At 36.6% G+C, this 24,004-nt stretch overlaps 1 protein-coding gene across 2 annotated transcripts in view; it reads right to left on the bottom strand.

Annotated features, from left to right (window-relative positions):
- Positions 1-674: 674 nt before the first annotated feature.
- The window catches only part of FAM133B (family with sequence similarity 133 member B), a 28,486-nt gene continuing 5,156 nt past the window's right edge, over positions 675-24,004 (bottom strand). For both annotated transcript variants that reach the window (XM_004007714.5, XM_060414456.1), the window contains exons 2-11: positions 19,707-19,804; positions 17,562-17,640; positions 16,627-16,701; positions 16,459-16,491; positions 15,992-16,054; positions 15,442-15,534; positions 14,377-14,427; positions 9,323-9,415; positions 5,040-5,087; positions 675-2,264 (exon numbers count right to left, since the gene is read on the bottom strand). In XM_004007714.5, the coding sequence (XP_004007763.1) occupies positions 2,178-2,264; positions 5,040-5,087; positions 9,323-9,415; positions 14,377-14,427; positions 15,442-15,534; positions 15,992-16,054; positions 16,459-16,491; positions 16,627-16,701; positions 17,562-17,640; positions 19,707-19,804 (720 nt within the window). In that variant the 3' untranslated portion in view covers positions 675-2,177. The remainder of the gene's footprint in view (positions 2,265-5,039; positions 5,088-9,322; positions 9,416-14,376; positions 14,428-15,441; positions 15,535-15,991; positions 16,055-16,458; positions 16,492-16,626; positions 16,702-17,561; positions 17,641-19,706; positions 19,805-24,004) is intronic.

Genomic DNA, 24,004 nt, shown 5'->3' on the forward strand with positions numbered 1-24,004 from the left:
AAAAAGGTAGCACCAGGTATAAATTCAATTTCTCAACCCAGACACTCATCAACTAACTGTGTTGCAGTTACCTTGGCATCATTATCCAAATAACATGTTTTATGTTTATAGAATCAGTATAAGAAAAACGAGTTTGGTGGAGAGAGAAAGAGATGTTATTAACTTGCACATAACATCACCTGCTCAAATTTTCTTGTATACCTTTCAGAAGACTGTTAAGGCTACTACAAGAAGACCAATGAAAAAGTAGTTTCCTAGGCAGTCAGCACAACCTGGAAAGAATACAATTTTTGCCAAATCACCTTCTTCTCCAGTCTAATAAAATGAACTGCTGCTTTTAGTGGTACGTAATCATCCTATACTGGACCAGTCCGTAAAGGTATACTTGTATGTTCAAAGCAAATCTGATCAACAAGTAACTTGATACGTTTGTCCTGTCCTTTAGCATTTCATGAACAATTCTGAGAAACTTCTTTTAGGATAAAAAATATCTCCCCAACTTGCTGTGTACTCAAAACCTTGTAGATTTCTTTAAAGAGGAAAGATTATGAAAATTCAAGCATAAAGTTTAGGGAAATTTGCTAAAAATTTGGGGACATGTCTTATCTATCTACCATTTCATTTCTTAATGTTTATAACTTGTGACTCAAAGGGAGCTGATAAGGACACAGCTATTTTTAGGTAAAATAGCTATTTATTCAGCTTCTCGTCATGCCAAAATGTTTCGCGCATATGCCACTATAATTAGCACACTCTCTGTAACAGGCAAAATTGTACATCAAATTATATTTCATGTTACCTGATTATATAAAAATGTAAAGTGAAAATGATTTATCAATTCTCTTTAACATTACTAGTAAACAGTTCAGCAGGAGATATGAGGCACAAAATCTTAGTAAAATGTGACACAGGAAAAGCAATAATGTAATTCTCACTTAAATTTAACTTGTCATAATCTGCTGTGAATATACAAAGACAAACTTTTAAAACGTTATATTTACTAAGATTCTGGCAATAGTTTTATGTAACAAGACACAGCATACCAGACCTGCCACTCAACTTTTTTATGGTAAGTCTCAGCTTCAATATGAAGCCGTTAAAAATTAAAAAAAAAAAAATCAAAAACCTGCTTTTTACATGCTAAATAGCTTGGCAAGTATGCTGTTAAACACAGTTGAGGAATTTAAGATAGCAAGAATAAGAAGTTAATAAAAAGCTAAACATTACAGCCTAAACAAAACTCATACAAAAAATAAAAGAACTATCACTGGTTACATAAAATTTTCCTGACTGGTTAAAACTTAACAATATAAAACATGCATTTTAGAATCTTTAGCTATCAAGTTCAAAAAGTACCAGTGTCTATCTGAAATGATTCCTTTTCAAAGCCAAAGTGTAATCAAAATTAGTTCAAATGTTATAACACATTCTAATGCTAAAAAACATTCAGTATTATCGAAGTGGAGGTAAATCCCAGAGCTTTGGGGGCATTCTCATGCTGCAAAAGGCTATTTCTCTGGTTCACTCAAAGTAGCATGGGACAGAGTCCGAGGATGTGACTAAGCTCAGTAAAGGGCAAGACTGCCATACCTGGCTCTGACCTCCCCATGAAGCATGGCTACTGTGTCCACAAAAATAAGATGTGTGAGGATAAAGGCACGCTATTCTGCTAGCTAAAGTGATAGCAAACCACCCCCCACCCCTAAAAGCTCCTTCCCCCGGTAAATAAAAAGGGGAAAATTTTAAAATACACTTATCTACAAGAGTAAGGATTTTGAAATATCAACGTAATCCCTACTTCAAAAAAGGTTAACTAGAGTCATCTGGTCATCTCTGATTACATCTTAATGATGTATACAGATTCAGTTTTTGCTGATTTATCATTAGATACTTCTAGTCAAAATATTAACTTTATTCCCAAATATCTTAAACCACTAGTATGACTGAAGTGTATTACCTCCCAGAGTTACTGGAAGAGGGAAAAAAATAGATGTTCAAGCAGCAGGCAACAATTATGGCCCTTTCACACAGTGGCATCTGAGTGGCTACTGATAGTCCAGGAATAATTTAAAAACAAGAAAATTCATGCATTTTAGTAAATATGCCATAATTTTCACAGTTGAAATTTCCTTAGACATTGCACTTTCTTTGTAAGCAAATCCTGATTCTTCTGAATGTTATGGTGAGTCAGGACTTGAACTAGCAGCCTTCTTTCTCTTCTTCTTACTGTGTTTCTTATGCTTCTTTTTCTTTTTTGTTTTTTCCTGGAAAGACAGTTCCATGTTAGATATAGCTACATGAAAATGTGCAAATTAAAAGCAACTTCACTATCATACTTCTAAGTTACTATGCAGTCATTTCAAACAATCCACACAAACAAGTAAGTTACTCAAAACCTTTCTCGAAAAGTCTCAATAATACTGTATGAGGACTAAGAAAGTACTTGTCAATTTTCAAAAGATAAAGAAAAACTCTATGTCAGTAGCACATTAACATAGCTTCTAACAACATTTCCTATAGGAAATAAATTCAACTGAATTATGGTATCAACTGCTATACTTTCTGTTATCTAATTTTTAAAGCTGCAATAACTATAGTAATTGCAAAGGAAATGTCACATCACAGGAAAACAATTGTAAAATGGTAGCATTCAAAGGGAAAATACACTAAACCTATTTTTAGGTAAAAAGGAACAGATTATGTACTGCTCAGGCTGGTAGGACTACTTCATTAACAATTAACTGGTACAAAATACTGATGTCAAGTTGAAAAGTCTATTTAGCACTTGATTTTTAGAGGAACAGACCATTATAAAAGTAGTCATATTGTGACTAGACAAAGGAAGCTAAAATTTTGCTACACCCTGACTTTCTGATATAAAAGAGAAAGGCAGACCTTTTAGAAACAGATATGTGGAAATGGGCTATCAATACACTAGTGCTGATATTCAGGAGAAGAAAGTAAAAAGGGAAAAGGCACACAGAGGTGGCAAAAGCAACGCTTCCAGTCCATCTGCTAATCTAGGAGAACCTTCCACCCCTTGCCCCCACTAAGGCCTTTACTACTTTGTGGCTCTTAAAACAACTTCGTTGTTCTTTCCATTACAAGTCCAAGTATACAAGGACTGTTACAGAGTCCAAATCTTACATTTGGACTTCTAAAGGTAAGTTTTGGGTACAGGTTACTTTTTCATAAAAGGACTGTTGGCCACTCTGTTCTTAAACACCTTTCTTCTTGGCTTCCAGGACACCTCATTGCTGCCTTTCTTCCTTCACAAAGACCTCAGTTCCTCTGCTGGTTCTTCCTCTGCTCAACCTTTGTGGGCTTCCTTCTTTTCCACATGCTTTCCCAATCACAGGCTTTAAACACCACTTACAAACCAATCTTTATATCTAGTCCTAGGCTCTGAAGACTGCAAGTGCCTCATTAATAGCTCTACCATGCATATTTAAAACTACCATTAAAAATGCCAAATTTTTCGCTCAGGATCCTTTTTCAACCATTTTAGTAAATGGCACCACTAGTTAATTCATTATTTTAGTTAAGCCAAAGAATCTAAGCTTCTTTGACTCTACTCTTTTAACTCCACTCTCCAGCCCTGAGGCACTGAGCAAGTCCTACCACCTAAGACCAAAACATATCTCAGGTCTACCAGGCCAATCCATCTCCACCACTATCACTGCAATACAAATAATAGCATTTCTCATTTACGTCAACTCATCACCTCCGTCAAATATTTTAAAAAGGTGAAGTTGATTCAGGCCACCTGTCTGTTTTGATAAAAGCCCAGTGTGCTCTGTCATAGGGCCTCTGCTTCCTTTCCAACCTCACTGCACGCTCTTCCTCTTTGTCTTCTATGGAGGAGCCAAGCCTACTTTTTTCATTTCTTCAAATGTACCAAGCTCACTCCCACCACATGTCTTGAGCTCTTCTCTTTGTCTCGGACAGTGTTCATTTACTCGTTGGCTCTTTTTTGTGAATCAGATTTCAGCTGAATTTTACTTCCTTAAAGAGGCCTTCCCTCCCTCAGTCAGCCTCTCATTTATCACCCTCTTATCTATCTTGAACTCCATTATAACAGCTCTAACCAAGACAGAACCGTGCCTGCATAGAGAAGCTTAATAAATACTTGGAACTGAATGCATGAAACAGTGAAGTATGCAAATATATATTACAATTATCCCAAATTAATTAACTTTATGTCTTAATAATCTAACCAAAGATGAAAGCAGTCTTCACCCAAATTATTTTCCCACTCAGGAAAAAAGTCTCTTAAATGTTTCCTTGATCTTGGAGCATATAAAATGTTATGAATCATACATTACCAGGTGAACTTTCTTTTCAGAGGACTCTCATTTTAAGAGCTAAAGATATTTTGAGGAGGGGGTAGTTACTTTCAAACCTACAGATGATGCTGTTCATTTTTCTTTTACTTCTTCCTAAGAAAATGCCTTCAAAGGCCACAGCCCATACTTATGTGAGTGCTCCTAAATTAGTCTGGTGATATGACCTCCATTTCTTTTTGGTAATTTGTTATATACTTTCTCTAGGCTGGTCTGCTTCTCACTGGATACCAGGTCCATTTTCCTTATTCTCTTCAGTAGAGCTGGCTTTAGAAATGACAAGAATCATCTTTATTAATGAATCATTTATGATGTCACATTCCTGCTAATTTTTCACTGAAGCCTGTGCTTCCAGAGCTTTTTTCTATTAGTATCAGGTTTGGTAGATCTGGGAATAACTACTCTCAAAGATGGAGGGAATCACCATACTTTAGTTTCACGTTTCCTAGCATTGTTTAAGGAAGTCAAACAAAAGTTTAAGCTTACAGTTTTAACAGTGAAATACTGAAATGCTACCAGGATATGCTTCCTTTTGAGTCAATTTAACTTTCTCCAACTCATTAAGTGAAGCTGCTGAACACCACATCTTTCTCAATAAATATTTAGTTCTAGTAAATGCAATCATGCTTTATCATGATGTTTATATTAAATAAAACAGCTATACTGTTATCACGTAAAAACGTAAGTGATACTTGCTGTTGTTTTTTCTCGTTCTTCACTGCTTTTCTTCTTTTTTGCTCGTACCTACAGAATTAAAATTTTTGTGGAGAAAAGTTAAATAAGTAACTTATACCCAAGGCATTTTTTTTTTCATTCACTAATATAACTTGCATCTTTAACATTTTTATGTAAAAAACTTTTTTTTGACAATGAAATAACATTTTAAGTTGCTTTGTTGTTCCTTAAGCCTATGTTAAATCACAGGGAGGATTCAAAGAAAAACCTTTCAAGGAAAGTGAAAGCGTTAGTCGCTCAGTTGTCTTTGAGTCTTTGCAACCCCATGGACTGTAGCTTGCCAGGCACCTCTGTCCATGGGATTCTACAGGCAAGAATACTGGAGTGGGTTACCATTCCCTTCTCCAGGGGATCTTCCTGACCCAGGGATCGAACCTGGGTCTCCTGCACTGCAGGCAGGCGCTTTACCACTGAGCCACTCTTCCAGCACCTAAAAACAGCAGTCGAGGCACAGCAGAAAAAAATTTGAGCTATGAAAGGAAACAGACTAAGCTCTGAATCCTACCTCTGCTACGTATTACTCTCAGTTGTAGCCTCTTGGTAAAATGTAGGTAAAACCCACCCTCAAGGGAGCGGGCTAGAATATGGTAGGTGTTTTTCTTACCTATGGTGTTGGTAATAAACAGTAGCTTTATATGTGTATATACATATATAAAAAAATGTATATAGTGTACTTGGTACCAATGAACTGATTAAAAATCTTTTTAAGTAACAATTATTACCCCATTAATGTTTTATTTAAATATTTTGAAGTGTGACACACTGGATTTACATTACATTCAAAGTGCTAAAGTTGATGTGTATTAATGTTAAATCCAAGTATAACATTTTATATTAAGAAATACATAATTAATACAACATATTATAATACTGAAAGGCAGAAATTGCCAAAATGTTGAATTGTTTGGTTTATCTGCTAGGTTACTATATGTTAAATACATGAAAAGTAACTAACAATAGAGCAAACAAACTAAAACAGACTCAAGTAACAGAACAAATAAACATTAGAGACTATTAGCTTTCAACAGGGGTGGTAGTTCTCTCGTGAAAACACTTAGAAAATAAAAATACTGTTCCTGGTGGTATTCTTGTCATCACAATGACTGAGCGGGGAGGGCCAGGTTAATACAGGGGAGGGCTGTCACGCAATAGGATAGCCCTGACATAAATCTGTAATAGCCTGCTTGACATTCATATAATGGACGCAATTATAAAAAGTAAAAAATCCTAAAAGATGCTGCTGTTTAAGTTTTGCACTCAATATGCCAACAAATTTGGAAAACTCAGCAGCAGCTACGGGACTGGAAAAGGTCAGTTCTCATTCCAGTTCCAAAGAGGGCAATGCCAAAGAATGCTCAAACTACCACAAAAGTGTGCTCATTTCACATGCTAGCAGGGTTTTATGCTCAAAATCCTTCAAGCTAGGCTTCAGTAGTATGTGAATCGAGAACTTCCAGATAGACAAGCTGGATTTAGAAAAGGCAGAAGAACCACATAACAAATTGCCAACATCCACCAGATCACAGAAAAAGAAAGGGAATTCCAGAAAAAAATCTGCTTCTGCTTCACTGACTACACTAAAGCCTTTGACTGTGCGGATCACAGCAAACGGTGCAAAATTCTAAAAGAGATAGCAATACTAGACCACCTGACCTGCTTCCTGAGAAACCTGTATGTAGGTCAAGAAGCAACCGTTAGAACCAGACATCGAACAATGAACTGGTTCAAAATTGGGAAAGGAGTACGTTAAGGGTGTATACCGTCACCCTATTTATCTAACTTATATGCAGAGTACATCATGCTTGAAATGCCAGGCTGGATGAATCACAAGCTGAAATCAATATGGCTGAGAGAAGTATCAATAACCTCATATGCAGGTAACACCACCCTAATGGCAAAAAGCAAAGAGGAACTAAAAAGCTTCTTGATGACAGTGAAAGAAGAGAGTGAAAAAGCTGGCTTAAAACTCACCATTCAAAAAACTAAGACCATGGCCTCCAGTCTCATTACTTCATGGCAAATACATGGGGAAAGATGGTGACTGCAACCACAAGATTAAAAGATGCTTGCCTCTCAGAAGGAAAGCAACAACAAACCTAGACAGCGTATTAAAAAGCAGACACATTACTCTGCCAACAAGGTCCATATAGTCAAAGTTGTGGTTTTTCCAGTAGTCACATATATGGATGTGAGTTGGACCATAATGAAGGCTGAATGTCTAAGAACTGATGCTTTCAAACTGTGGTTTTGGAGAAGACTTTTCAGAGTTCCTTGGACAGCAAGGAGATCAAACTAGTCAATCCGCAAGGAAATCAACCCTGAACATTCATTGAAGGACTGATGCTGAAGCTGAACTTGGCCACCCGATGTGAACAGCCGACTCACTGGGAAAGATCCTGATGCTGGGGAAGATTGAGGGCAGGAGGAGAAGGGGACGACAGAGGATGAGATGGCTGGATGGCATCACTGACTCAGTGGACAAGAGCATGAGCAAACTTCAGGAGATAGTGAAGGAAGCTTGGTGTGCTGCAGTCCACGGGGCTGCAGAGTCAGACATGACTGAGTGACTGAACAAGTTTATTAAAATATGAACACAAAGTATTTTGTACTGGGTTTTAACATACAGTTGGCCCTCTATATTCATGGGTTCAGCACCCATGGATTCAATCAACCACGGACCAAAAATATTTGGGAAGGGGATTCCCTGGTGGCTCAGTGGTAAAGAATCCACCTGTAATACCAGAGATGCGGGTTCAATCCTTGCATCCGGGAAGATCCCACAAGCCGCAGGTCAACTGTGCCCACGTGTCTCAACTACTGAGCCGACGCTTTAGGGCCCAGGAGCCCCGACTACCGAGCCCACACGCCACAGCTACTGAAGCCCTTGCCCTCTAGGGCCCATGCTCCGCAGGAGAAGCCGCTGCAGTGAGAAGCTTGCATGCAGCAACTAGAGAACAGCCCACCCAGCAACGAAGATTCAGCACAGCCAGAAGTAAACAAACAAAATTTTTTTTTAATTTGGGGAAAAGTGGCAGAAGGTTTCAAAAAGCAAAACTTTAACTGGCCACATGCCAGTAGCTATTTATACAGCAATTACATTGTATTAGGTATTATATGTACTCTACAGATAATGTAAAAGTATATGGGAGGATGTGCAGAGGTTATACACAAATATTTACTATGCCATTTTATGTAAGAGACAACACCTGCGGATTTTTATATCCACAAGGGTCCTGGAACCAACTCCCTGCAGACATGAAGAATGACAGGAGAGTACATGTCCTACAAGAGCAATATCATGTAAATAGAGGGAAGACCGTACTTTGTTTCATTCGGAGCTTTACTGGGAACTGTACCACTTTCGAAAATGTCACGGATGACAATGCTATTTTATGGCTTTTTAAGGGCATAGGTCAATTTGCCTGCTATAGCCTGCATTTTGCTGCAGATCAATAGTTTATGTCTTCCAGTGTTATTATGCTCAAGTACTTATATAATTTTATAAAATTTTATACTATTTTCTTCTATTCATTTTTATTTCTCTAGGGGATACTATCAATAATATAAACATGTGTATAAACAAGCTATATTACCTACAAATTTCATTAAATGAATAGTGTGAAATATTGCTACATAAATTGCTATAAAATTGCTACAAGTTTTATTTTTCAAATGAGGAATTCAAGTCTAAGCAGAGGACTACATCAAAGATGATGACATATAAACCTAAAATGAACTAAGAATGGACTCTAAATCCAATGGAGTACAAAATCTAAGACATGGATATTATAGCTGAAAAGGACGGTCTAGATTACCTAATCGTAGTCCCTCATTTTACGGATAGGAAAACTGAGGTCCTGTCAACATTTCTGCTTTACCTTATAATCTTTCTGCTTCCTAAAGAGCAGCTCAAAACCAAAACAAGGGACTGCTGGGTTTTAATGTGCTACATACTAAACAGTATTTTTCATGTCATCAAAATGGTATTAAAATTTAAAGAATAAATATTAGGAGAGTAAAAATAAAAGTTCTCAGATTGGAAAGGTATGTGGGAATATAATTATCAAAATAAAAACAGTATTACTATCTTCTGTAAAAATACAGAATTTATTCTTAAGTGGCATTTCTTTAACATGTTAGAAAAGTGAGTCAAATACTTATGAAAAATTATTTTTTAATAATTCACATTTATTAAGTCAAATAACTAGATATTTTAAAGAAAATGGATTTAATTACATACTTACCTCTTCAGTATACTCTGATTCTGACTCTGACTCAGATGATAATGGTTTATCTTCTGGATACATCTTTCTTTTTTTGCTGAGCCCTTTAATGTCCTACGAAAAACAAATACATGTATGCTGGCTCAGATATAGTAGTATGCCACAAGAATTTTACGTTTCTAAGTTCTACTTAAAATTTTTTCCTATTATCACAAAAACTACCCATTTTCACTTTAGAACTGTCTAAAATTGGTGACAATTATCAGGAATCAGTTTCTAATTCCAATAAAAGTTACTTTATTAAGTAACTTGAAAAGAAATAACTATACATCGACTTAGATGTAATATCCTCTTTATTTTCTCTAATTGAACATGATAGAATCTTAAAGAGTTAATGAAAATATAGTATAAGATTTGGGTCCTTTGCATTCTAACTCTTTTGTTTCAATCCAGGGTTGGATCAGACAGGCCTAGTGCTATAGAAAAGAATCTAAAAAGATCACTGCACTTTAATGCATTTAGTGTTAAATTCACACTAAAAACAAAACAACCCCCCCCCCCACAAACTTAACCCCCGAAAATCCCTAAGCATTTAATGATGAGAAAATGTATAACTCGGGGGAAGAAAAGGAGAGTAAGACTGGGAGAAGGGAGAAGTACTCTGGAAACATCTGAAGCAAAAGAGACAAAACATGAAGATTTATTAAAGCTGCATTCTGGATATGCCAGTTGTCATTTTATATTTTCTATATACTTTATCTGTATGTATGAAGTAGTTCATAACAAAAACAAGACCACATAAAGGAAAAAATGCTCACCACCTTATCTTACACGGAAAAAAGTGACCATTTTTTTCTATAGCATGAACCCGATTTTGAAGATGTAAACAAGAAAATAAACTAAAAGTGATGATACACGTTAGATCACAGGTGATTTGTTCCTGTAAACAGCTTTATTATTTTGGTAGAAATAATTCATTATAAGAAAATGCACCCAAATCTCACTACAGGGATTTTGGGAAACATCTTTGTGTGTATGTATGCCTTTACCTAAATACCTGTTTATGTAACCCACTCTTCTCACCCAACAGTATCTTTCCATGCCAATTACACCATCATTTTTGGCCACTTTTGATATACATTGAAAATATGTATCACTGAAAGTATATCCCACAATTTATTTAACCCATCTCCTTCTGGAGGGCAGGCATATAGGTTTTTGCTATTAAAGCTGAAACAGAGAAAAGGGTATGTGAGGGCAAAATCTTTATCTAACAATAAAGACTAAATAAAAAACCAAAGTAGCCTTCATCCAAATGATTGTCTCCCTCTCCCACAACCCTCAAAATTGTTTATTTCATTTGTGCATCAATCACACCTCACCGAAAAGCCTCTTCATCAGATTCTTTCATCAGTCATAGCAGTCTCAGATTATTAGAATATAGTTCATATTTTCTTTAAGAATTGCCTAAACATGTTTTTTAGGTTTCCCAGGTGGCACAGTGGTAAAGAATCTACCTTGCCAATGGAGGAGACACAAGAGACGAGTTTCAATCCTTAGGTCGGAAAGATTCCCTGGAGGAGGAAATGGCAACCCACTCCAGTATTCTTGCCCAGAAAAAGCCCCGGACAGAGGAGCCTGGCAGGCTGCAGTCCCTGGGGCTGCAGAATCGGACACAACTAAGCACACACACACACACACAGACACACAGACACAGACACACACACACGTGTTTTGCCTATGTTTATGCGTGTGAGGTATTCTCTTTCCCTTAATTACTGAAGATCAAGTTTTTTGTCTTACATATTCCTAGCAGTTTTTCTTAGTGTATTCATATGTATTTAAACTTTGTTCATAGCTTAAATGTCTTTTTGCTATTCAGAATTTGAATTATATGGTCAAAAGTTCCTGGGTTTTGAGGCCCGTGTTGCTCTGATGTTATATTCACCCATGTCTTTCTCTAGCTACATTTTCATACATTTCTGACTTATCTGGGAATTTATTTGACCTTAAGGAGTGTTAAACTTAAAATTTTTCAAATGGTTAGTCACTTTGGCCCAAGAAATGCCACTTCTGGCATATATTAAATTCCACAAATATTTACCAATTTTTACCTGGACTCTACAATGTTCCATTTTTCTTTTTTCTATTCCTGTACCATACCACATTGCTTTAATCAAAGTATATGAAAAACGTTTCAACTTCTAGCAGGGCAAGTCACACTCAGAAATTTTATTAAATTTTCATGTATTTCTGAATAGATGTGCATAGTTTTCTTTAAATTAGTCCTGCTCACTTCCTTAAGATTTTCCTATATATTTTTTGTAAATATTATAAATGAAATATATTTTTCCATTATATTTTCTAATTAGGTATTGTATTGCCAAGCACTTTTGGAACAATTTAAAATAAAAATGGAGCTAAAAATAATGATTGATATATATGACTGAAAATTAAAACATTGTAAGATTATAACAGACATCTTAAATAAGATTAAGAGAAACTGTAGACTTCTCTTAAGAGATGTTAATTATGTGTCTGAAAGATTAGCAATCAAGGCATATAACTCTTATCAACTGGAAAGATTAAAATCAAGCAGAAAAATGGGCCAAGATCATGAAGAGGCAATCCAGACAGACTGAAATCTGCTTGGCTAATGAAGGGGCTCAGACATGTCTACATATTAAACTAGCAACACAGGAGGTCTCAACAGCGTGGTATGTATGTATGAGGAGCAAGGGTACTATCATATATTACTAGTAGGAATGTAAATTAGAAAATACGCACTTTGATGAGTAAAATGCAGACAAGTTAAGTGTTACTAACATGTTCCCCGGACCCAGAAATTATAGTCCCAGGTACACCTTAGAAAATTAAGGAAAAGGAGAAATAGATAACAAATAGCCACTGCAGCACTGTTTGCACTGCTGAAGACAGAAAACCACCTAGATGTCTACAAACAAAAGACTGGAAATACAAATTGTGGGGCATTAAAATAATGGAATAGTAGAAGCAGAAGAAACTAACTTGAGAGTATCAAGAAGGATAAATGTCAACTGCAATGTTGTGTGAAAAAAAGCAAGTTTCAGAAGAAAACACAATAATACCATTTTGAAAATATGTGTGAACACACATTAATATAACGGTGGACAGGAAGGATACACAGTAATTTCAAAAACAGCTGCCTACAGTGAAGGAGAGTGTGACAGAGACGTCCGCCAATAAAACAAGACAGGACAAACGCAAACCATGTGCTAATTCTGCTGGGTATGTATGTGTGTTATTCATTGTGTGTGTATGTATTACTCTATATTTTGTATATATTGAAGTACTTCAGAATCATACTGCAGATGTTTTATTAGTTTTCATGTTTGTAAACTGCCAGTTTTCAGTTTTACATTTTTTTTAAACACATGAAAGTAACTGCTTATTATTTTATAATGGTTTTGAAAATCAGGAATTTGTTGAAATTATATCACACCCTGTTGGAACTATGAAAATAATCGCACAATTTCCTTCCTTTGATCAGTTAATATGGCAAGTTTTATTAATAAATTTTATATCCTTGAATCCTTGGAATTAATGAAACCAACTCTGTCAATATGGTTTCTTTTTTAGTGTATTTATTTGTAAACTGAAAAAAAAGGAAACCTCTTCTACATATATACCCAAGAGAAAACACTATAGACTAAGGGAAAGAAGCCAGTCACAAAAGGTCATACACAGTACAACTGCTTTTATATGATACAGCCAGAACACATAAGCCCATAGAGACATAAAGCAGACTGGAGGCCAACACAGGATGAGGAGAAAGAAGAAATTGAGTGTGGGTATTTTTAATGGAATCATGAAAGTCTTGAAACTAAAGAGCAGATCAACGCCTAACATTGCACATAAACTAAGTATCACCAAATCATAATTGAAAGATGGTTCATAGCATATTATGTGAATTTCATCTCAATTTTTGTTGTTGTTCAGGCACTAAGTTGTGTCCGACTCTTTGCGACCCCATGAACTGCAGCACATCAGGCCTCCCTGCCCCTCGCCATCTCCCAGAATTTGCCCAACTTCATGTCCAGTGGAATGATATAAAAAGACTGAATAAAATTTGGTGACATTGCTATTTAGTTTTCTTTTATTAGTAATGCTTTCTTCAGGCTTTTATTTTTAATAATCAGAAAGGCTGCCTATGTGCTCAGTTGCTAAGTTGTGTTCGACTCTTTGTGACACCATGGACTGTAGCCTGCCAGCCTCCTCTGTCTATGGGATTTCCCAGGCAAGGACACTGGAGTGGGTTGCCATTTCCTTCTCCAGGGAATCAGAAAGACTAGAAATTATAAATTAGGAACTTAGATAGGCATAAATTTAGCATTAAGCATAGATAAGCTGTAAATGAAGACAAAACATCTACTTACAGTAGAAACAACATTTTTCAAATTATCTATGGTATACTTAATTTGAAACAGAAATCCATGTTCTTTCATTAAGAGGACTTTCTTTAAAATGAAGTGAGGAAACAAATGGAATGTTTTAAACTTCACTATTTCAATTTTGAGATAATACATTACACCTACACAAATTCTCTGCATGAATACTCTTCTGATCTTTTACCTTCAATAACGAACCCAATAGGCAAAAGAAACCTCTTAAGTTAAAAAGAGAATGCTTTATTGTTAATTTCTTGAAGCGATTCTTAAAGGGAATGAAGCATATTAAATTAAAACAATGTAGGGATTTCCCTGGTGGCTCAGCAGGAAGAATACACCTGTCAGTGCGAGGGACCCGGGTTCAATCCCTGGTCCGGGAAGATCCCACATGCCACAGAGCAACTAAGCCCATGTACTATAATTACTGAGCCTGTGCACCACAACTGCTGAAGCCCGCATGCCTCAAAGCCTATAGCAAGTGAAGCCATGGCAATGCGAAGTCCGTGCACTGCAACCAAGAGTAGCTTCCACTCGCTGCAACTAGAAAGTCCACACAACGCAATGAAGACCCAGTGCAGTTAAAAATGAATACATAATATTAAAAATATATATATAAATATAAAAAAGGCAACATAAAATATAAATTACCTTATCTTTCTCAGTTGCATCTTTTGACTTCTTTTTCTTTTTTAAACTATCCTAAACAAACACATATGTATATTAATTTTAAATGCGAAAGATAGAACATTATACCATAATTAACAAAAATATCAAAAAGGTGATTGATTGAAAGAAATTTATTTCCAGGCAAGAATTTCTACTTTTGAATCCCTCTGAGCTAGCTATTAACTTCTCTGAGCCTTCATTATCCATAAAATGGGATAAACAAATATCTACTTCATAGAGTTGGGAGGGGACTGAGTTAAAAGTCAAGTGCTTAGAACTAGGCCTAATACACAGCAGCCAGTCAATAAACGTTAGCTATCAGTATCATTAAACTGGCTCTTCTGCTTTAAAAACAAAACTACCACCTACTGAGTACTTTCTAGATGCTAGGCATTTTATCAGAAGAAATCTCATTTAGTGGTTTTGTTCTCCTTGACCCCCAGGGCAGTGCTTGTCAAACTGTGAAACACCATGTCAGAATCATAGAGACTGTTTGTTAAAAATGTAGACTTCTGATCCTAATCAGCTTCACTAAATCAGACTGTGGCGATGGGGCCCAGAAATCTACATTTTTATTACAACCTGCATGTATTTCTTATGACCACTAATGTTTGAGAGTTAACTGTACCTGATAATTCTGGATAGTACAGAACAGATGAGGTATAGTACCATAAAAAGGACTCTGGATCAGATATCAGAAGACAGATTCAACTTACAATTCTAATACTATTTGTATGAATTTAAGCAAGATGCTTTTTATCTGCACTATAAATTCTTTATGAAGATGGGAAAAACAATGTAGCCATGTTTATCATAAAGTTACCACGAAAATTTTGAGACACGGAGACCTTTATGTCAGAGCATTTAGAGAACAATTAAATGCCCTATGTACAATATTAAGTGCATCAATTAAGTGGCACAGAGCATCAAAGTACAAAAAACAGTATCACATTTCAACACTGAGAGCTATTTAAGATAGTAAGAACTAAAAGAAAAATCTAATTAAATGTCTGCTACCCAAAACATTGCTCATTTAAACAGTTTTACCTTATTGTCTGATTCAGTTTCTGACATGGAACTTTCAGAAGATTTATGAGAACGACTCTTCTTTTTCTTTTTCCTTTTTCCTTGTCTCTTATCCTACATGAAACATAAATAATTTGCTTTGTTTTGTTGCATTTAATTGACATCAAAACTTTATCAATGAACAAAACTTAATGAAACTATCAGCTTGTAAATACATTTTATTTAAAAATATTTAAAATATAACAAACATCACTTTTTTTAAAAATTAAAAAACATTAAGTGATTTTAGTCACATGTAATTCTTAGCTAAAATGGACTTTCCGATTTTTAAATCCATTTCTTCTACTAATATTCTTAAATGAAGAAAACAAACTTAGGAATCTAAAAAATACATTTACTAATATTTAAGTATCTAGTTATTTATTCATGTCAGTGTTCTCAGAGATAATCAATCAAAACTTGGAAGTAAACATTTCCAACAGATTCTTCATAATAGGTTTCCCCTTCTTAGGAAAGACATCAGAGATGCCATTTCATGTATTTCGTATTTCATCACGAGAGCAAACATTACCTCATCTTCCGAATCTGAAGAGCTGCTGGAAGAATCAGAGCTTGATGAAGAAGAAGATGAATACTTGACCAAGCACAAAACAATTAAAGCTTGTGAGATGCAGGAACTTTTCTTTTACTAAGTCTCTCAAACACTTAATGAGATCAATCTAGTTTCTGAGAAATGGATGCCATATGACTTAAATATTAAATGTCAAATTTCACACACCCACCCCCGCCCCCCGCCACAGTAACAAAAGGCGTGGTCAATTTTCCCTCTTTAATTGTGGTGAAGGAGTTACTAGGTTATAAGGAGGTCAGTACCTTCCTTTTATTATCATTAACAGAACAAACCCACCCATAACTACCAAAGGACCTCCAGACTCTGACTTATCTAGAGTTAGCATACAGATTGTATCAATTACTCTTACTTTTTGTTTTGTAGGCTCTTGATTATAACATTTAGAAAAATGGAAAACTTTTGCTCACCCTACCAGATTTCTTCTTTTCTTTTTTCTTTCTCTAAAAGCAAACAAATACAAGTACAAATCTAAATAAGGTAGGTTTTCCAATGGACCTGTTAGCAGCAGTACACAGCGTTACTATGTAAACCCAACTCTGAGACTAAGAGTAGCAATGAAATAAAAATGACATTACCTGTCTTTTTTTGGATGAGCTCTCACTTCCACTTAACAATTTCTCCCTGTGTTTTTCTAGTTCTTTCTTCCAGTTCTGCAGAAAAATTATAAACACATCAGAAGTCATCTCTCCCCTCCTAATACATCTCAGTGTTGCTGTCCTTTGTTGTTCAGTCGCTAAGCTGGGTCCGACTCTTTGCGACCCCATGAACTGCAGCACGCCAGGCTTCCCTGTCCTTTATTATTTCCCTGAGCTTGCTCAAACTCATGTCCAGTGAGCCAGTGATGCCAACCAACCATCTCATCCTCTGTCGCCCCCTTCTCCTTTTATACTGAAATGTACAGACTTCCATCCTCTGCTATCTTGCTCCCATCTCAGCCTCTAATTATAGTCAAAGATGCTGCAGGTTTAAGGATCCTTTTCCCTGTCACCAAAGGAGCCTCTAACGAGCTCCTTCAAAGAGGATATTATGAGGTGGAAATTCCACACTGTATACTGAAAGGAGGAGTAGGTTGTTATTACTAAAACTGAGAACTTTTTATCTTTTTAAGAAAGGTGGTTAAATTCTCTTTTCAGACAGTAAAAGTTCAATTAATCTATACTGCGGCTGAAATACTACATGTAGATTTGTAATCAAAACAAGCAAACATCATCCGGAAATTCGAGGTAAGATGCGGGCCTGGGGGCTAGGGGAGAGAAGGGAAGAACCTAACATTGAGAAAACTTTAAAAAAGATGATTTAAATTACCGTAAGATGGCTTTTCTCTATTTCTTTTTTAAGGAAATCAAATATTTAAATACAAACCATATTCAATTTAACAAAAACACTTCTAAAATACAGAGCCCCTTTAAAAAGCTAGGCCCAAACTCTTGGCTTATTAAAAATTATCTCATTTTTTTTTATTTTTAAGAAAAAAGATTAGTCTCTTTTTCTAAAGGCACAATTTACAAACCTCATTCATTTTTTCTTCAAATTCAGCCAATGCCTTGGAGCCTTTCTTTTTCTTTTCTAGTTGTTCTTTCAGTTCTTCCCTTAAAAAATAGAATGTACAATAAATTTTCAATCATTTCAAATTAGAGATGGATGTTGACAAAGAAAAATTGCGTAATTTTTTAATATCCTAACAAGCCTCCATTCCAGCTCGTGTTGCTACATTTAAAATTTCTTTGCTCATGTCCTTGTATATTAATTATCATAATAAATCCAACCAGATAACATAATCATTCCTCTCCAGAACATGGGTTTATAAGAACTAACATTTTATATAAATTTATATTTAAATTTATATATCTATAAGTTTATATAAACTAATATTTATAAGAACTAATAATAAACACCAAACATTTGAGTACTTCCAGACAATAGGTAAGGGCTTCCTAGGTAGCTCAGTGGTAAAGAATCTGCCTGTCAATACAGGAGTCACAGGTTCAATCCCTGGGTTGGGAAGACGCCCTGGAGGAAATGGTAAGCCACTGCAGTGTTCCTGCATGGAGACTCCCACGGACAGAGGAGCCTGGTGGGCTACAGTCCCTGGGGTCACAGGGAGTTGGAAATGACTCAGCAAGTGAGCTCACGTGCCCACAACAGGCACTGTTTTAAATACATCTTCCTTTCATCCTCACAACAATCCCGTGAGGAAAGGTACTTTATGACTCCCATTATATAGGAGAGAAGAGGCTGCAGCTTAGGGACGGTCACAAAGTTGGCAGTTGCACTGTTAGGGTGAGTTAAGGCCTCTATGACTGAACTACTATCGTCCACTACTAAATCACCCACTTTATAATGCACCTGCTTACAAGAAAGAGTGGCCCTGGCTGGTACCTGGGAACTGAGATTTTGGCACCGTCCCTGATAAGAGTGCTCACTATGCCTATCTATACACACACAGTAGTTTACATGAACATCTGCATTCCTTCTGGAAGTCTGAAATTTTGGCAGCTGATAGGCAGAGGCTGATCAATCGCCAATAAAAGAGCTGGACATACTGAATCACACGAGTTGGCCACATCTCACAGGTGTTACCGCAACTCACCGCTGGGGGAGTTAAGGGCGGTATCCTGTATGACTCCGCAGAAGCAGTGCTAGACGCTGCCCCAGTCTCCCCCAGAGTTCTCCCCACGCCTTTCTCCTCGGCTGACTGTGCCTGGTATCTTTCCACTATAATAAATCTTGCCCGTGAGCACAACTATCTGTGAATCCTGCTAGCAATTACCCACCCTGAGGGTTGTCTTGGCGATGGCTGACCACATGTGTGATTCACTAGCTTAGGCACTTCCTCTTTCCCTTCTCAAAAGAAAAAAGAAGTATTCATCCCTTCTCCCCAATCTTAAAGATAAAATACACTTTGTTTTGCGATAATTTATTTCCCTGTATGCTGCACCAATAAACAATGGCACTGATGAAGGGGCAGACACAGCTTGCTTCCTATTTAACTCAAAGGAAGGATTCCTTTTGTGTGTAAGCACAAGTTTCAACTCTAGCTGCCCAGCTCTTGGGGGCCCTTAGAAAGAATAAAAAGCTAACAGCTCTGAATCTTCTGTCACTTCAGGAGTATGGGTATTTAATAATAAGACATACTGAAAAATAATAATGTTAGAGCTATGACGCTTTATTTACGAAAGATCAGAGCCACTCAACGAGGGCAAAAAACCCACAAACTTTAACACACAACTTAGACAATGGGCAATCCTAACACACTGTAAAGCCAGCAGATAAAACCAGAAACAAGGCCTAACATTTTCTTTCTCAACACTTAAGTTACACCTCAAAGAAAGGTTAAATTATTCAAACCTACCATTTTAAATAGCTTGGAATACCGCAAGGCTAAGGTCTCTTTTAGGAGACAGAGACGTTTCTGGTATGAAAGATTCTCTGGCAGAGCGCTAGCTTCAGCTGTACCAGGTGGTGGGTTCCTAACTGCTTGCTTTACATCCATGCATGTGTTTTATACGTTCAAAAGGGAGCACATGTGAAATACTACTTCAAACAATGATGTAGCTAGCAACTACTTGGCAATCAGCAGAAGTTGTAAGATGACCTTTAAAACATTTACAAAAACCTTATATATATTTATATAGGTAAATTGTTTCACAAATACCAGGTAGGCCTTGGTCGATTCAAATAATCTTGGATCGTTGGACCTGAAGACTGGATTGGACCCCTTGATCTGGCCATTGCTATTGGGTTCATATAGGCCTTGAGGAAAAAAACAAAAATTAACTCCATTAAAATAACCATTTTCTTACTCATAAAGCAATCTTTACTATAAATGCATACTAGGTCAAACTATGCCAAAGAACTGAGTTCAACTTCCCACACAGTTGCACTCATTTCACACGCTAGCAAAATAATGCTCAAAGTCTGTCAAGCAAGGTGTCAACAGTACAACTGAGAACTTCCAGATGTACAAGCTGGATTTAGAAAAAGCACAGGAATAGGACATCAAATTGCCAACATCTGCTGAATCACAGAAAAGACTAGAGAATTCCAGAAAAACATCTACTTCTGCTTCATTGACTATACTAAAGCCTTTGACTATGTAGGTCACAGTTAAAGTGTAGATTCCACAAACTACTGGAAAATTCTTAAAGAGATTGGAATACCAGACCATCTTACCTGCCTCCTGGGAAACCTGTATGCAGGTCAAGAAGCAACAGTTAGAACTGGACATGGAACAACTGACTGGTTCAAAACTGGGAAAGAAGAACGTCAAGGCTGCATACCGTCACCCTGCTTATTCAACTTATATGCAGAATACATCATGAGAAACGCTGGGCTGGATGAAGCAAAAGCTGGAATCAAGATCGCCGGGAGAAATATCAGTAACCTCAGATATGCAGATGACATCACCCTTATGGCAGAAAGCAAAGAAGAACTAACAGCCTCTTGATGAAGGTGAAAGAGGAGAGAGAAAAAGCTGTCTTAAAACTCAACATTCAGAAAAGAAGATCATGGCATCTGGTCCCATCACTTCATGGCAAATGCATGGAGGAAATATGGAAACAGTGACAGATTTCATTTTCTTGGGCTCCAAAATCAACGTGGATGGTGACTGCAGCCATGAAATTAAAAAGACGCTTGCTCCTTTGAAAAACAGCTATGACCAGCCTAGATGGTATATTAGAAAGCAGAGATATTACTTTGCCAACAAAGGTCCATCTAGTCAAACCTACGGTTTTTCCAGTAGTCATGTATGGATGTGAGAGTTGGACTATAAAGAAGGATGAGGGCCAAAAAATTGATGCTTTTGAACTGTGCTGTTGGAGAAGACTCTTGAGGGTCCCTTAGAATGCAAGGAGATCCAACCAGTCCATCCTAAAGGAAATCAGTCCTGAATATTCATTGGAAGGACTGGTGCTGAAACTGAAGCTCCAATATTTTGGCCACCTGATGTGAAGAACTGACTCGTTAGAAAAGACCCCAATTCTGGCAAAGACTGAGGGCAAGAGGAGAAGGGCGCAACAGAGGATGACACAGTTAGATGACTGACTCAATGGACATGAGTTTGAGCAGACCAGAGAGATAGTAAAGGACAGGGAAGCCTGGCGAGCTGCAGTTCATGGGGTTGCAAAGAGTTGGACACAACTTTGCAACTGAACAACATTAAGCCTCAGAGGTTTGGGAGATAAGTAATACCACTATTTCACAGAAAATGTATCTTCACCAGAAATTTGATGAAAATAATATTGATACCTCTTCTCTTACTCTGAGGTGGCTTTGTAGTACTTTCTCCAAAAGCCCAATAAAGCTCTAAGGGTAGTAATACTATCCTCAATGGTAAATGAAGAAACTCGGTTTCAAAGATGGAGACCTAACACTAAGTTCACTGTTTATTCTACTTTATCTTTTGTCTCAGGAAATACTGTGCCATCCTGATAGCAATTTTATACACAGATTGTTAACTATGAAAAATTAAATTATGCAAGGCATCAAAAGAAAAAATTAACAAGAGTTCAGCAAAATTAAAAACATTTGTGCATTAAAGAATACTATCAAAAGACTGAAAAGGCAATCCACAGAATGGAAGAAAATATTTGCAAATCATGTATCTGACAAGGGTTAATATGCAGAATGAATAAATCCTACAACTCAACAACAAAAAACCCCAAAACCCCATTCAAAAATGTGCAAAGGACTTTAGACATTTCTTCAAAGAAGATATACAAATGTCCAATATGCACACGAAAAGATGTTCGCTGTTACTTGTCATTGTTGTCGACTCTCTGAAAACCCAAGGACTGCAGCATGCCAAGCTCCACTGTCTTCCCTTATCTCTCGGAGTTTCTAGTCCTGAGGGAAATGCAAATCAAAACAATGAGACACCACCTCACACCAGTTGAATGGCTACTATCAAAAAAAGAAAATAAAAAGTGTTGTCAAGGATGTGAAGAAATTGGAACCGTTAAGCACTGCAGGTGAGAATAAAAAATGGTGCGGCTGTTTTGGAAAAGTTTGACGATTCCTCAAAAAGTTAAACATAGAATTGCCATTCTTCAGGATCGGAGAACTGAAAGGAGGGGCTCAAAGAGATACATGTATACCCATGTTCACAGCACCACTATTCACAACAGCCAAGAGGTGGAAACAACCCACACATCCACCCATGGATGAATGGATAAACAGAATGTACTATATACTGGGTTGGTCAAAAAGTTTGTTTGGGTTTTTCCATACCATCTTACAGGAAAATCCAGATGAGCATTTTGGCCAATTCAGTACATACAATGGATCATTATTCAGCCTCAGAAAAGAGTGAAATTCTGATACATGCTACAACACAGATGAACCTTAGAAGCACACAAAGTGAAATGAAGCAGACACCAAAGGACAAATATTGTATAATTCAACTTATTTGGGGTACCTAGAATAAGTGAACTCAGAGACAAAAAAGGGAGTTCACCAGGGGCTGAGAGTGGTGTAACCGGGACAAGGCTTCTTGTTTGAGATAATGAAAACCTTCTGGAAATGGATAGTGGTGATAGCTGTCTAACACCGTCAATGTACCTAATGCATTATACACTTAAAAATGGTTAAAATGGTGAACTTTATGTTATATATATTTCTGTACCATAAAACCCCACAAAATTACAATGATATTATGCTCTGTAACCTACACTTACTAGAGCAGAAATACGTATTTTTATACACTTTGCCCAAAAACATTCTGAGACAAAATAAAGCAGAATATTCGTTAATGACTGTGTCTAGCCGACACTGTTTTGTTAGAATTCACTTTACAACAGATACAAATTCTAGTCTTTAATTCAGTCTCAACTTCTTGATCCTATGATTAAGTTTTCCAATTTAATTCAAGTCAACAAACATTTATTAAAAACTCTTCCACTTTTTATCACAAATTATGCTTTTAATTATTTAGCTTTTTTACAGTACTCATAACAGAAACTGACTAAGCTGTTGCTTAGTTGCTAAGTCATGTCTGACTCTTTTACAACCTCATGGACTGTAGCCCTCCAGGCTCTTCTGTCCATGGGATTTCCCAGGCAAGAATGCTGGAGTGGGTTGCCATTTCCTTCTCCATTTTCTACTCTTTAAATAAAAACAACGTTGGTTGAAAACGACTATCACAAAGACTGATTTTAAGGCCTGAAAGTTAGTACTTAACATTCCAAAAAAAAATGAAAAGGTCCTTTCATCTATTGCATTTTACTTAAAATCTTTAAAAATGACAAAATTTTCCACGTTCATAACAAGTGTAAGTTATATACGTCTAGATTTCTCTGGCAGAGTAAACGATACACAACCACTATAAACAACACATACCGAGAACTGTTTCTATTCAACTGGATACTGCCTAATTACCTGAGATGAAAACAGTTAAACCTTTAATATGATTTTCTTACAGCTAGAGTTCCTAAGGTAAGAGACATTTACAGGATAGGGGCTACATGTGGCTGTCTATGCAATGCTGACGACCGAGGCATAAAAGTCATATTTTAATATCAAATGTTATGCCCTCAAATATTTCATTCAACTGTCTCTACTGAGATTTTTAATCAGTTTATGTGGAAATGACAACCAACAAAGGCCACAACGGAGCAGTTGTTGGCCCAACCAATGACACTGACCATCTTAACAATCAAAAGTATAACGTACAAACTAAGATCATCTCTTTTAAACCAGGAGCATAGTATCTATCACCTTCTTACTTCTTAGGTATCATGTCATAATTTTAGCAGTACTTAATGATAAGCCATTTTAAGTTTGAAACTGTAAAAACTGTATTTTCAAAGTTATAAATTATACATGGATGTTAAAACTATATCACCAAAAGAGGAAAAACTGAAAATACCTAAATAGCCATCAACCTGAGATTCATCAAATAAACTATATTCCCCAAACGAAATACTAGGTTGATGTAAATGTAACTGCAGTTTT

The sequence above is a fragment of the Ovis aries genome, chromosome 4 (genome assembly GCF_016772045.2).
Source record: "Ovis aries strain OAR_USU_Benz2616 breed Rambouillet chromosome 4, ARS-UI_Ramb_v3.0, whole genome shotgun sequence".
Lineage (NCBI taxonomy): Eukaryota > Metazoa > Chordata > Mammalia > Artiodactyla > Bovidae > Ovis > Ovis aries.